Genomic DNA, 12,458 nt, shown 5'->3' with positions numbered 1-12,458 from the left:
TATTAATGTTGGTCCTCGGTTGGATATGGGTTGCAACGTCAGACAACATTAGATAACTAATTATGTAATGCTGGGAACGACAACCATCCAACATTTAGTCAGTGTTACCTTACTACAATTAGACGTCAAGTCAACGTTAGGTTTTTGTAAACCCAATATTTAAATCCGTATCCTAATCCAATTATAATCAAATGTTGATTTACAACGTTGTTCCAACGTCACACTAACTTCAGGTGGCAACGATAACCCAATGAGAGAACAGTACGCAGTATGCTTACCTCCGCCACTCTTTGTAATACTGGTACGTACTGTGCTTCCCTTTATATATATTTTATCATGTGCCTTATGTATGAAAATAGACTATAATATTATAATGCGGCCTTATGGTCTGCAAAATACGGTACTCACACTCACACCTATGATCAATTTAGAGTCAGTTTAACCTAAACATGCCTGTTTTTGGATGGTGGGAGGAAGACCACTGACAACACAAAAATCATGTATAGAGATTCTTGGAATAAGCACCGCTCAATTTAATCAAAATAAAACAAAAAATTTAATGTTTACTTCAGTCAATACATCCAAAAAGCTAAACTAAACGAAAAAACTAAAACAATTAAATCACTCTCAAGCATTCTGTTAAAAATAATATTACCTCTAACAAATTGAGCACAGATACACAAAAATGTGAAAAATTTTAGTGGATAGAGGATATTCATTGCCAATGTATTTCCTGGAACACAAAAAGTAAAATAAAATACAAAAATAAATAAATAAATGACAAAACCATTCTAAAAATGTAAAATAAAGATACTTCAAAATACAAAACAATTGTATAAAATTGGAATAGGCATTGCTGATGATAGTCAGTCTCATCTACTGTGGGACTCGGTCAAAAAAGAGCTTTGTTCTGACAAAACAAAGCAACGGATGACAAACACTATTTAGGGGGTATGCACCATTACAGATACCAGGCATGAGTACTCGTATTCATAAAATTATCATCGATACCATTTTATGGTAGCGCGGTTTACAGCAATTGACTGCAAGACGGGAAGTGAAGAGTCATGTCAACAGTGTGGAACTATTTTCAGGTGAATGAGAGCGAGAAAAACAAAGCAGAATGCAAATTATCCATCCCATTTTGGTTGTGGGGTGCTGGAGCCAATCCCAGCTCACTTTGGGCCAGGGCGAGGTACACCTTGGACAGGGCCAACACACAGAGACAGAAAGAGACAAACAACCACTCACACTTAGATCGACTACAATTTAGAGCCACCAATTCACCGCAGTCTTTGGAAGGTGGGAGGAAAGTGGAGTACCCTGAGGAAACCCACGCAGACACAGGGAGAACATACAAACTCCACACAGAAAGGACCCAGGCCGGGAACCAAACCCACGACAGCGCTGACAACTAACCACTATGTCGTAATGCTACAAACATGTTGGCAGTGTCATGTTTAAAGCACTTTTGTTAACTTTCAGTACTCAGTATATGACAAAGTTTTACTGAAACATGCAGTATGTGTGGCAGTGCGATGTTTATAAAAGCACTAATGTTGAATGTCAGTACATGACAATTTTCTTAAATTTGTGTTTGTCACAAGTTTCACTGCAGCACAGTCACCCATATACAAAAATCATACTGAGGAATGTTGTTCAAATAACATGATATCTGTAGAAAAAATAAAATCTAAGTAACTACGTATAATGGTGTAAGTACTCGGTTTCAGTATCGGTGAGTACTCACATGCAAGTACTTGTACACTACTCATTGAAAAAAGTGGTATCGGTGCATCCCTACTATATGGTCATTCTACTCACCTCAAACGTGTCCTTGGAGACCTATATTACTTACAGTATTATATTAATTGGAGTTCCTTCAAGATATTTTTCTTTCTCTAAATATGGTCACAGAAAAGACAATCATCAACAACTGGATTTATTCAAAGACAAGAACAGTATGAGAATGACGGGGTGAAGCAATATAATTGAAATGGGCAAAAATGCTTCTTAGACTACAGAACAACTAGCCAAAATATACTCAAATGTTGGCTCATGTGGAAAGACAACTAATATCAATGTAAAGGAGGGAAGTGGGGAACCTAAATAAACTTATTTTGTTTTGGTTAGTTTTACCTCAGGACTTTTACTGCTCTTATTATGGCTGTTGAACATTATTTGTGTTCTGATAGAATAATTCATTTTGTACAAGCTCACAGCAGGACTTCTGGCAAATGTTTTTTTGGATTGGTTAAATACTAAGTTAATTTAATTTTTTCCATTTTTCTTCATAGAGTTGGTAAAAAAAAACAGATATGGAAATGGGGTGGAGCCACTGTTTTAATGCATAGATGCTTTGTCCAGGTTCAGTTATAGACTGTACCCTTATGTTGTTTTACCTGAGGTTGAAATTGTACCCTTGCCACAGAATACATCCTTGAAAGCATGTCTGCCTACCATTGCGTAATTATCTATCAAATCCATTATCTAATGCACAGCAGAGGAGTTGAGACAACTCTGATGCATGATCCCAGAAGCTCTAACTCACTTTACTATAAAACATTGACATGATCACTGTCAACATGCTCTCTGTCAGATGAACCAGAAATCACACACATTTACAGAGTCTCCATTTTAGCTGGACCCTGTCTCAAAATAACTTTACCCATTCAAACTTGATTTATCTATAAGTGTCCGTCAAAAGTTAAATCCTTATCAACCATCATGGAACCATCATTTAGACATCAGGTGTGTGACCTTTTTGGAGTCAATCATTAGCTGTGTATGTAGTGTCTCACTTGTGGACATGGGTTCATTTGGCCCACTGCTGTTGAGTAACTTGGAACGGTCTTTCTTCACTCTGTGGAGATGTTGCAGTCCTGGGACCACAGATTGCCCCACACAATTCTGCAGGACATTTCATCAGACATGGTCACACAACAAAGCTTCATATGGCTCTGAGAACACACAGGCCTGTGTAACATTCTATCCCCTCAGTGGATAAATAACACTGATATTCATGTGGCAGAGAGTCATTTTTTGTGTGCCAACATCCAATAATATTTTTACATTTGTGAGCAATTTTAATTTTTTTCGCAGAATAATGTTTTTGTTGTTTTTTAATTGTAACATTACTTCCTATATTTCTAATCAATAATTTATCATACATTATATAATGAGATATTAAGACTATACGTGATCAGAAAATGTTTGGTTATATATTGTACTGTTGTAGTCACTGCTGTGGATGTTTCTGCGTGAGATGAATGTGAATGTCTGCTGCCTCATGCCCTCTCAGCATGGTAAAATAAATGTCACTTTCTCCATGTTAAATAATTTAAATTTAAAAATATGTAACTGTTGTTTGGAGTCTCAATAAAAGCTAGAAATATGTCTTTGCTTGTTTCACCCTCCCCCTCCCTCTTTCTTTGTGTCCCTTCATCAACATCACAGCCACAGGAAGGCCCTGGCAGCCCTAAACACTGATACTATCTCTGCTCCTCATCTCCCTCCTCCACTGTGTCGAAATCTTGCCCATCCCACAAAGGGAAACCGCTGGTGCACAACGGTCCTCGGCACAACGTCCGTTTGTGTGGGTAGGCAGCTTTTGGTAAATTATGTAGCAGGTGCATGTTCCCTGATGTGGATCAATGGGAATAAAACATCATAATGGAGGCTGGTTGATCTGTTGTGTTGGTACTGCCACTTAAAGAAAGATGTAGGTTCATTCAGCTTTTATTTATTTCTTCTGGATCACACACATTTAAAAACACATTTATCAACATGAAAATTTCTGATATTTAAAACCAAGTCTAATCATGAAAGTGATCCAGCTACACACTTAGTGAGTCCTTCACATACCACAACTTGTTGTGAAACTCTTTTAGGTTAGGCAACGGCACTTACAATCATCTCTGACAATGACAAGAAGCATCAGGTAAATGATGAAGCAACGTTAGGTCAATCAAACCACAGAGGAACTGAGTGGACAGACTGATGTTGCCATAAGAAGCTGACCTATCTGTCTATTGACTTCTTACATCTCTGACATCATAGTGCTTCTTATTGAACTTGGAATCCTTTTGCTCATGGTCATTAGTGTACTCCCCATACTTTTATTTTCTTCAGCGTACAGGGCCACAGCCTCAATCAGACACACTGAACTAATGATGAAGCAACTTTCACCCAGAAAACACATCTGAAACATTTGATTTTTACAGTTTAAATATATTGTTTAACTTTCGGGCAGTACAGCATAGTGGTAAGCGCTGTTGCCCCACAACAAGAAGTTTGTGGGTTTGTTCCGGGTCTGGGGCCTTTCTGTGTGGAGTTTGCATGTTTTCCCCATGCTTGCGTGCGTTTCCTCAGGGTACTTCAGTTTCCTCCAATCGTCCAGAAACATGCACGCTTAGATAAATTGGGGTCTGTAAAAGGCCTGCAGGTGTGAGTGTGAGTGGTTGTTTGTCTCTGTCTCTATATGTTGGCCCTGCGATGAACTGGTGACCTGTCCAAGGTGTACCCCGCCATCACCCAATGTGAGCTGGGATTGCTCCAGTACCACCTGCAACCCAGAAATGGATAAGTGATAGAAGAACAAGGAATGAATGTTTAACTTGCTCTGCTTTAAAGGAGAAGCAGAAAGTGTAATGAGAGGGGAACATATCCCAGTATAGCTCAGTGTAGCTCAACGGATCTCATTATGTCTGTCTCAAAAGTTTTTTGTATGTTTCATTTTGTCTCAGTATGTTTCAGCCTGTTTCAGTGTGCCTCAGCAAGTCTCAGTGCGTCTCAGTGGATGCCATAGTCCTGTCAGTATGAGTCTCCTATGTCCATATACAGAGTTTTTAATATCAATTGGTAACCAAAATTTGCCTCTTCAGTAAAGCCACAAAAAACACCACAAGATGAAGACACCAAAACCGGATGTTTGTCAGGTGTCAGACTGCATTCAAATGCTGGGCTCAGCTGCTGCTCCGTCATCGCTTCCCTGCAGGTGTCGCTGTGACAGGATGTGTTTGAGAGTGTCCAGTTCCTGCGTCAGCTGATTTATCCTCACTTGCAGCTTGTGGTTCTCCTCCTGCAGCTGCAGGGCTCGCTGCTGGGTCAGGAGGATCCTTCTGCGGGCTTTGTCCCGGCTCTTCCTCACAGCAATGTTGTTCCTCTCTCGTCTCAGGCGGTACTCTGCACTATCCTTGCTGATGCTCCTCTTAGTTACTGGGGCCCTCAGGGTGGGGAGGAGGAAAGGAGAAAATTCCTGCATGGCACAGACAAACATGTTCAATTGGACATGTTCTTCCTCTCAGAGTGCTCAGCTACATAAGTCAAAAGCCTTGGTATCACCTGTGAAGGGTGGGCATGGCTCTGGTGAAGGTTGGTGCTCGTTGCACTTGAGGTAGTGCTGAGACAGGATGTGGAGTATGGTAGGTAAGACAGCCCCATTATCTGCTCAGCTACTCTGTCCTCAACATCACTCCTCATCATCCCCTGAGACTGGCTGTACGACATCATGTCCATCTGAACCATTTGACTGGTGGTTCCAACCTGTCCGGGCGTGGCTGAGTTTAGGACATGGGCCTGACCTGGATACGAGCTTGCCCATTCCTGAATGACGGAGGGCACCCTGGAATCAGACATCTGCATGGTACAGGAGCAGGATGAGGTGGTTAGCAACATTTTTTTAATGAGGGGTTTGATGCAGACACTGTGTTTTCATCCTTCAGTTGAATTACAACTTGGGGAAATGAGTGAACTAAGTGAAATAAATAACCTCAGTCTCACCAACCAACAATGACCTGCTACTATAGAAATTAAGATATATTAAATCATTATCAATTTATTTAATATTCAAATGCTATTATCAGATTCACCCTTCCTCTTTGAGAGCTGCATAAGAATTTATTTAATTTCCTTGATAGCATACATTCTGCTTCTCAACAAGTTCAGTTCCAGAGTGAGTTGAACATTTAGTAACACTGCTTTAGTATTTTGCCCGGTGAGACAACTTTTACAAGTCACTTGTTTTCAGCAAGTAATCCAAGTAAAAAATCCTTACTTGTGACACCAAGAGCCACACTTGTAGCAACAAATTCCAAACTAATCCACCCTTTGGTGTCCATCTGGACTAGTAGCACTCAAATCATGAACCCTAACTCTCACCAGTGCTGAGCAAGGTCCAACTAGTGAAGAAAAAGGGGAAACAAGTAAGAAAAATACCCATCATGTTCAGTCAAACTTTTAACACGTTCTGTAAATTACATATGCCACTGTCTAAAAAGTCAGAGAATTTGCAGCTTTTTCATCCAATTGTAAGACTTTAAATGCTGGCTTGTTCAAAATTTGTTCTAGGTTAAACACTAGTAAGATTTTGAATGCTGAATGCTAGTTCAGATTTTGTTCTTGATTGTTCTAGGTTCTGCACTAAGTCACAGGGTTATTTCATTAGTTTATATAAATGTGAAACAATACAAAAATATGATAACATAAAAATTTACTTAGAGTATTTTTTAAAAATAAATACTATAGCAGTTTAACTTTAAAAAGAACTTTCACCTTAATTAAAGTCAAATCTGATCAGGAGGATCACAACCCTGTCATCATTAGTATGTGCAACAGAAAGCTGGATTAGGAATGAGTGGTCTATCAGTGTTTAAGTCAAATTGATTTTCAACAATTTGATAATTACTGATTTATTTTGTTAACATTATAATCATATCCTAGTATGAATATGAAAATGAAGTGGGGTTGGGTTGGGTTCTTGTAAATAAAAAACACAGTTAATCAGTTAATTAACTAACCAAAAAGACAGATACAATAAAATATATGAATTGTTTGAGGTGACTCAAGTAAACAAATGTTAAACTTTTTTTCTTGTTTCCTACATTATTTTTATTGCTGTCACTTACATATTTTTATTACTCTGTACAGAAAAATTGAATTTCCCTTGGGGATTAATAAGTATTCTGATTCTGAATCTCAAGTAGAAAATCTAGGCACAGGCTGAAGTGATGGACAAAGATTTAATGGGACTCACCATGACTCTTCTTCAGGTTCCTTAGACTGGAAGTGGTCTGAGAGGAGAAGTGAGTTGGAGCAGGTTCACCTCTGATGAGGGTTATGATAATGATAACGCCATCACTTCCTCTGTCACTCTTCCTATTTCTGTCTCTCTCTCTCCCTCTTGCACACAATCATACACACATTTAATTAAAACAGAGACACTTTCAGACACAAAGATCTGTGCATTATATATATTATAAGTATATATAATATCCTGTTTATTTGCTTTTCATGTTGATGCCTCACATCAATAAGGAGCCAGCCACAGTTTTGTAGTTTGTTAAAACTTCGAACGAAAATCTCACAGTTCACCGATAACAACAGTAGGAGCACTACAATAATAATGAAAAGTAGTGGCAAACACAACCCATTTTATGGACTCTGGTTGATCTGAGTCACTCACTAAAGTGATCCGGTTCCCTTGAGTCACTTGAGTCAAACCACAGAGCACACACTCAGTAGTATAATATAGTTTGTGGTTGTCTTGCAATAAAATATGCTGCATCACTAGTCTATACCACTACTACTGATAATAATAATAACACCAAACAACAAAAACAGCAACTAATAATGATGATAATATCATCATCATCATCACAGCCAAATCAAAGTTTGCAAGTCGCAGGAAGCTGACTTGCTGTGGCAACCCCAAGTAAGGAAAGGCCGGAAGAAGAAGATGGAGAAGATTTAAGTCTTAAATTCCCTGACTGGGGTGTCAGTGAATTTAAATCAGTGAACCAAATCCTCTGAGTCCGCAGTGAAAGTGAACCAATTCAGACGAATCGTCTGATTCAGAAGTGCTTCTGCTGAGTCTTCTCTCTCGCCTTGTGTAATTAGCAGCAGCCAACCAGAGGACTCATGGGATCCAGGTTAATGGAGACATCTGATTCGCGATTCGTGATTCAGTAGGAGGACTCGAATTATTAACCCGGGTGATTCGTGATCTGCCCAGCTCTAAGAACTAGCCTATGCGGCTTCCGTATATCACCATGAACTCAAAATGGCGGCTGCTGTTGCAAACGTGAGTAGAACTCGGTTAGATGCTGTTGATTGTACGTTTATATACTTATTTTTTTAATTTATATGAATACTTAACACGATAAAGAGCATTCTGAAACCACATGCTTAGTGCTCGTTATAGTGGTTTATGTTCAATTTGGTAGTTTTGTTTATATGGATGAAGACAGCCTGCAGCTATGTAGTTCGTTGTTATTTTTTGTTTCAATTCTCCCCCTCTCTTCCTCTCCGCTCCCTGTGTGTGTGTGTGTGTGTGTGTGTTTGTTTGTTTGTGTGTGTTTGTTTGTGTGTTTGTATTTGTATTTGTATTTGTTTGCCTTCTCATAGAATCTAATTCAAAGTGACTTGCCGAAAGCGGTTGAGCTGTTGAATAATTTGACAGAACAGGTAGGACCATGACGGATTCTTCTCTTTATTACTGAATAATTCTCGGTGACTATTATCCCGTCACAGAATAATAGTGGATCGGTATTACACGTAGTAGTCCTGCTCAGGGATTGCAAACCAGCAACACTGATATTTTAAATCTTCAAAAGAAGCCTCAGCAAGTCCTGTTAACTTTCAGGCTAGCTGACAAGAGGGGCGTGTAGAATATAGTATATACAATAGAGTATAGAGTCCTTGCAATTTACATATGAAATATAGATGAGTCTTTGCAGCTGAAATTGCATTATCTTTGAAGGTGGCCTCAGTCACAAGTAATGTCCAAGAGCTACTGACTAAAGTCAAAGATGGGAAACTGAAGACATTTGGGGTGAGTAGGGATCTGATTTGCTATTAACACCTGGAACAGAAGGTCCAATCTTGCTTTTTAGCTTAATTTTGATCTATTAACATGTCTTAGTTTTAGGCTGCCTAGTGTGACTTAGACTTTTTTTCCTGTTTTACAACATTTAACAAGACAAGATCAGTTTTTCTACATGAATGCAGCATGCTTGTCTTATCCCTGTAATGTGAGGAGGTGTCATTTGGTTCTGAGTTTGGATTCTGGCAGGAGATCAAGTCTGACGCCAGGTAAATGGAGCATTCCAAGTCTCTGTTTGTCCTCTCTCTGTGCAGGGTTTGTCATTCCTGGACCTTCGCTATCACCTACTGCTCTTCTACCTTCAGGACCTCATTTACCTGATCAGCATAAAGAGTGAAGGTGGCAGCATAAAAGAAAGTGACGGTTTGATCCGTGTAGTCACAGTGAGATCGGTGAGATATTAAGCTGAAGCACTTCATGCTCATCCAACTGCCTAAATCAGGATGCCACTAGTTTCTCCCTCTTTTTCTAGGTCCTGGAGAAAATGCGGCCTTTGGACCATAAATTGAAATATCAGATTGATAAACTGGTGCACACAGCTCTCACTGGCAGTTTAGGTAAGACTAATTGATGAGTGATGAAAGAAGTCACTGCTGTTTTGACTCAGTTTGACTTGTCTATGTAAGAGTTGTGATAAGTAATTTTTTTGACAACTCAGACACAAAGCTTCTATATGTTTAAAGTAAAGTGTGAATAATAAATCCACTTCTCATACTAAACAGAAAGACAGCTAGAAATTATACATCTCGGGTTTCTCAGTAAATCATAGTACAAATGTGAGACAGTTAGTATTACTGTAACTATCACTCCAGTCATTAATTGCAGTGGGTCATGACTGAGGTTAATTTAACTCACATTAAGTAATAGTTCCAGATACGTGCAGCAGCAGCATGCTATTTTATAGTATAGAAAGAACTTAAAGACAGTGGAAGAGTTCCTCACACAAGTACCCTGGTAAAGAAACACTTTTACACTGTCAGCTGAGAATACCTTTCACTTCTGAAAAAATCCCATCACATGACCACAGGCACATTCACAGGTGCAGAGAAATCAGTGATCTTTAGCAGCCAAGCCTCCATGTGAGATGCTTCAGTTGATCTTTTTTTTTTTTTTTCCATTGGGGGAAAAAAAAGGATTGTCATCCTCACTTTAAATCTGGAATCATGCGCTCAGTGTGTATGCAGTGTTTAGTTTAATAGATGGCCTGTGTTTACAAAGTCTGTAATCCTGATGTTACATTGTAAATTATTTCATTGATAGTTTCAGGTTTTGGGTCAGTTTGCCTGTTTGCTGAGAACACACACAAACACACTATAATAGCGTCTCATGCCCTTTTTTATTTCAGATGGTGACGACCCACTGCAGCTACGTCCAAATCCTGGGAACCTCCTTAGCAAAGTGAGTCGATTCTAAAATTCTGGTGTTTTCTTATCTCTGACCTCTGAAGCAACAGTCTCATCAATATGTTATGTTTGATCAACAGTTGGAAGAATCTGAGCAGTCTAGAAATGAGGATGAGCTAAAGACATCCTCACAGCAGAGAGCAGCCCAATCTGCTGGCAGAAAATATGTACCTCCAAAAATTGCTCCAATGCATTATGGTAATAAAGAAAAAGCTGTTTTTTTTGGGGGGGGGGGGTAGATACCTGCTTCTTCTCTGCCTTCATGATTCAGTCTGGCTCATCATTGAAACAGCAGATATGCTCTGGTTCCTGCAGATGGTGACTTGAGTGAAGCTGACAGAAAGAAAGCCCAGCTGGAACGCCAGAGGCAGACAGCTCTGAGGAGCTCTGTCATCAGGGAGCTGAGACAACAGTACAGTGATGCCCCTGAGGAGTTCAGGGACAGACAAGACTTCCAGAGTGAGCGGGAGAGCCGCGAGGAGACGCACAGGTTGGTTCTCTCCATAGGCATCAGAGACTTCAACTATTTGATGAAAGATGGTTGTGAGTGGATAATTACTCTTCCCGTGTACACATTGAGGCTCAAGAGAGGAGGAGGAGAGAGTAAGTTGTCAATTAAGAAGAGTCTTGGTGTTGGTATTATGAATCCTTGCTTCTCCAATCCACATATCCAAATGGAACCCAAATTGCTCCTGATGTGTCATTAGTGTTCATGTTATAGACATATTCGGTCTTTTCTTATTATTCAGGAGAAATTATGAAGAATCAATGATGGTGCGGCTCAATACTCCAAAGCACCAGAAAAATGCCAGGAAAAGACGAATGATGGCCATGACAAGCCAGCTAAGTGGCATCACACACTTTGGTGATATCACTGTGCTGACAGGTGGTGAGACTGCTCAGGTGAGCTGTGATATGATGATAAGCATTCTGAAATAGAGCTAGGTTATGTGAGATCTGATCTTGTGGGTGATCAAATGAATCATACAGATTGACTCTTTAAAAAAAAAATAATGTGATGATTTTGTATAGATGACTGCTTTGTGTTTGTCAGTGCAGGACGGAGACAACACTCGTCCAAAGAAAAAGAAACTTATGAAAACGAAAACTAAGAGAAGAGGTATAGTCATTAAGCCTACAACAGGACAAGAATATGTTGTTGTATCAGTGTGTTGCCTCGCAAGAAACTAAAAACCATGACATCTTCAACCTTTAACCTTAGAAGGTTCAGGGGAACAGTATTTGACTGATGATCATTTCTCTTCTGCAGCTTTCAAGAAGCAAAGATAGATCTGAAAATGATTTAAGATGATGAAGAGGAGCCATCACAGTTCACTTTTACATTACTGACTTAGCTGAGTTCAAAATAAATCTATTACACATTCAATGAGTCCTGTTTTCTTTCCCTCAGCTAGAGGGCACTTACAGAACACACGCTCATACAAATTGTCACTGACAGATTTCCTTTCCCGACATTGTGTGCGACTCTGTCACTGCTGCTGGAAAAGTGAGGAACTATTCAATACGTATTACCACCTGGCACAAGATCCACAGACGCTGCTGCACCTAAGGTTTCTGATGAGTTAAGTTTAAAGTGTGTACTTATGTACATGACTGTCATCACTGAGACCCAACCTTAACCAGGATCTGGCCTTAGTTATTACTTGTAACTAGGATAAATCACCATGGTAACTAGTGTTAACTAGTGTTGCCAAACTCCTGACCAATCGGGTCAGTATGAAAATCAAGTAATCATTCCAGGCAATCCTGACAAGGACATTAAACTTCAAAATAAAGTGATTGGATAGATGAATCTGTGTCAGTTTTTTTTAGCCAGTTTACTTCGACTAATTTGAACACTGATTTTAAGCACACAGGATTCCTGATGCTAATGAAGATTTTAGTCTTTCATTGCAGCATCTCAGGATAAGCACTTATTGAACACAAACGAAACATAATTCCTCCTGTGTGATTACATTGTCTGGATCAATAATTCCATTTCATGATTATTAATTATACATCTCTATAAAGACAGTAACATCGCCAAAGGTGTCATCTGATGTGCTCACAAGAATCACAGCCACTGCTTACTGTTTATCGATCAGTTCCTTTGAGCTTATCATTATCTATTTTTCTCATTTTGTATAAGAAAAATGTCAGGGGAAAAAAGCAAG

The 12,458-nt window shown here is 39.3% G+C and overlaps 2 protein-coding genes across 4 annotated transcripts; one reads left to right on the top strand and one right to left on the bottom strand.

The window, feature by feature from the left end:
• Nucleotides 1-3,730: 3,730 nt before the first annotated feature.
• Nucleotides 3,731-7,103, bottom strand: cebp1 (CCAAT/enhancer binding protein (C/EBP) 1). Of its 2 annotated transcripts, XM_029529438.1 has the most exons (4): nucleotides 7,034-7,057; nucleotides 6,056-6,179; nucleotides 5,344-5,637; nucleotides 3,731-5,257 (listed from the first exon to the last, which is right to left on the bottom strand). In XM_029529438.1, the coding sequence occupies exons 3-4, from the start codon at nucleotides 5,635-5,637 to the stop codon at nucleotides 4,952-4,954; spliced, it is 600 nt and encodes a 199-aa protein (XP_029385298.1). In that variant the 5' UTR covers nucleotides 6,056-6,179; nucleotides 7,034-7,057; the 3' UTR covers nucleotides 3,731-4,951. The 2 variants fall into 2 exon arrangements, with proteins under 2 accessions (XP_029385298.1, XP_029385297.1); XM_029529437.1 differs by lacking the exon at nucleotides 6,056-6,179 and having other exon boundaries at nucleotides 7,034-7,103.
• A 946-nt stretch (nucleotides 7,104-8,049) lies between these two features.
• ngdn (neuroguidin, EIF4E binding protein) lies at nucleotides 8,050-11,671 on the top strand. 2 transcript variants are annotated; one of them, XM_029529287.1, is made up of 11 exons: nucleotides 8,050-8,080; nucleotides 8,404-8,463; nucleotides 8,759-8,830; nucleotides 9,136-9,273; nucleotides 9,354-9,438; nucleotides 10,227-10,279; nucleotides 10,365-10,482; nucleotides 10,600-10,774; nucleotides 11,034-11,187; nucleotides 11,344-11,404; nucleotides 11,555-11,671. In XM_029529287.1, the coding sequence occupies exons 1-11, from the start codon at nucleotides 8,060-8,062 to the stop codon at nucleotides 11,572-11,574; spliced, it is 957 nt and encodes a 318-aa protein (XP_029385147.1). In that variant the 5' UTR covers nucleotides 8,050-8,059; the 3' UTR covers nucleotides 11,575-11,671. The 2 variants fall into 2 exon arrangements, with proteins under 2 accessions (XP_029385147.1, XP_029385148.1); XM_029529288.1 differs by having other exon boundaries at nucleotides 11,339-11,404.
• Nucleotides 11,672-12,458: the final 787 nt, after the last annotated feature.

This window comes from Echeneis naucrates, chromosome 20, assembly GCF_900963305.1.
Source record: "Echeneis naucrates chromosome 20, fEcheNa1.1, whole genome shotgun sequence".
Taxonomy (NCBI): Eukaryota; Metazoa; Chordata; class Actinopteri; order Carangiformes; family Echeneidae; genus Echeneis; species Echeneis naucrates.
Note: the sequence above shows the minus strand (reverse complement) of the source record. Positions and strands in the feature narration are given on the sequence as shown.

What these genes read in the sequence shown, in the direction of transcription:
- ngdn (XM_029529287.1), top strand. Translation starts at nt 8,060, where the DNA reads ATGGCGGCTGCTGTTGCAAAC. An exon ending in AGCTCTCACTGGCAGTTTAG is followed by an intron (nt 9,439 to 10,226) that starts GTAAGACTAATT and finishes TTTTTATTTCAG; the next exon opens with ATGGTGACGACCCACTGCAG. An exon ending in AGCCGCGAGGAGACGCACAG is followed by an intron (nt 10,775 to 11,033) that starts GTTGGTTCTCTC and finishes CTTATTATTCAG; the next exon opens with GAGAAATTATGAAGAATCAA.
- cebp1 (XM_029529437.1), bottom strand. An exon ending in GCCATGCCCACCCTTCACAG is followed by an intron (nt 5,258 to 5,343) that starts GTGATACCAAGG and finishes TGTGCCATGCAG; the next exon opens with GAATTTTCTCCTTTCCTCCT.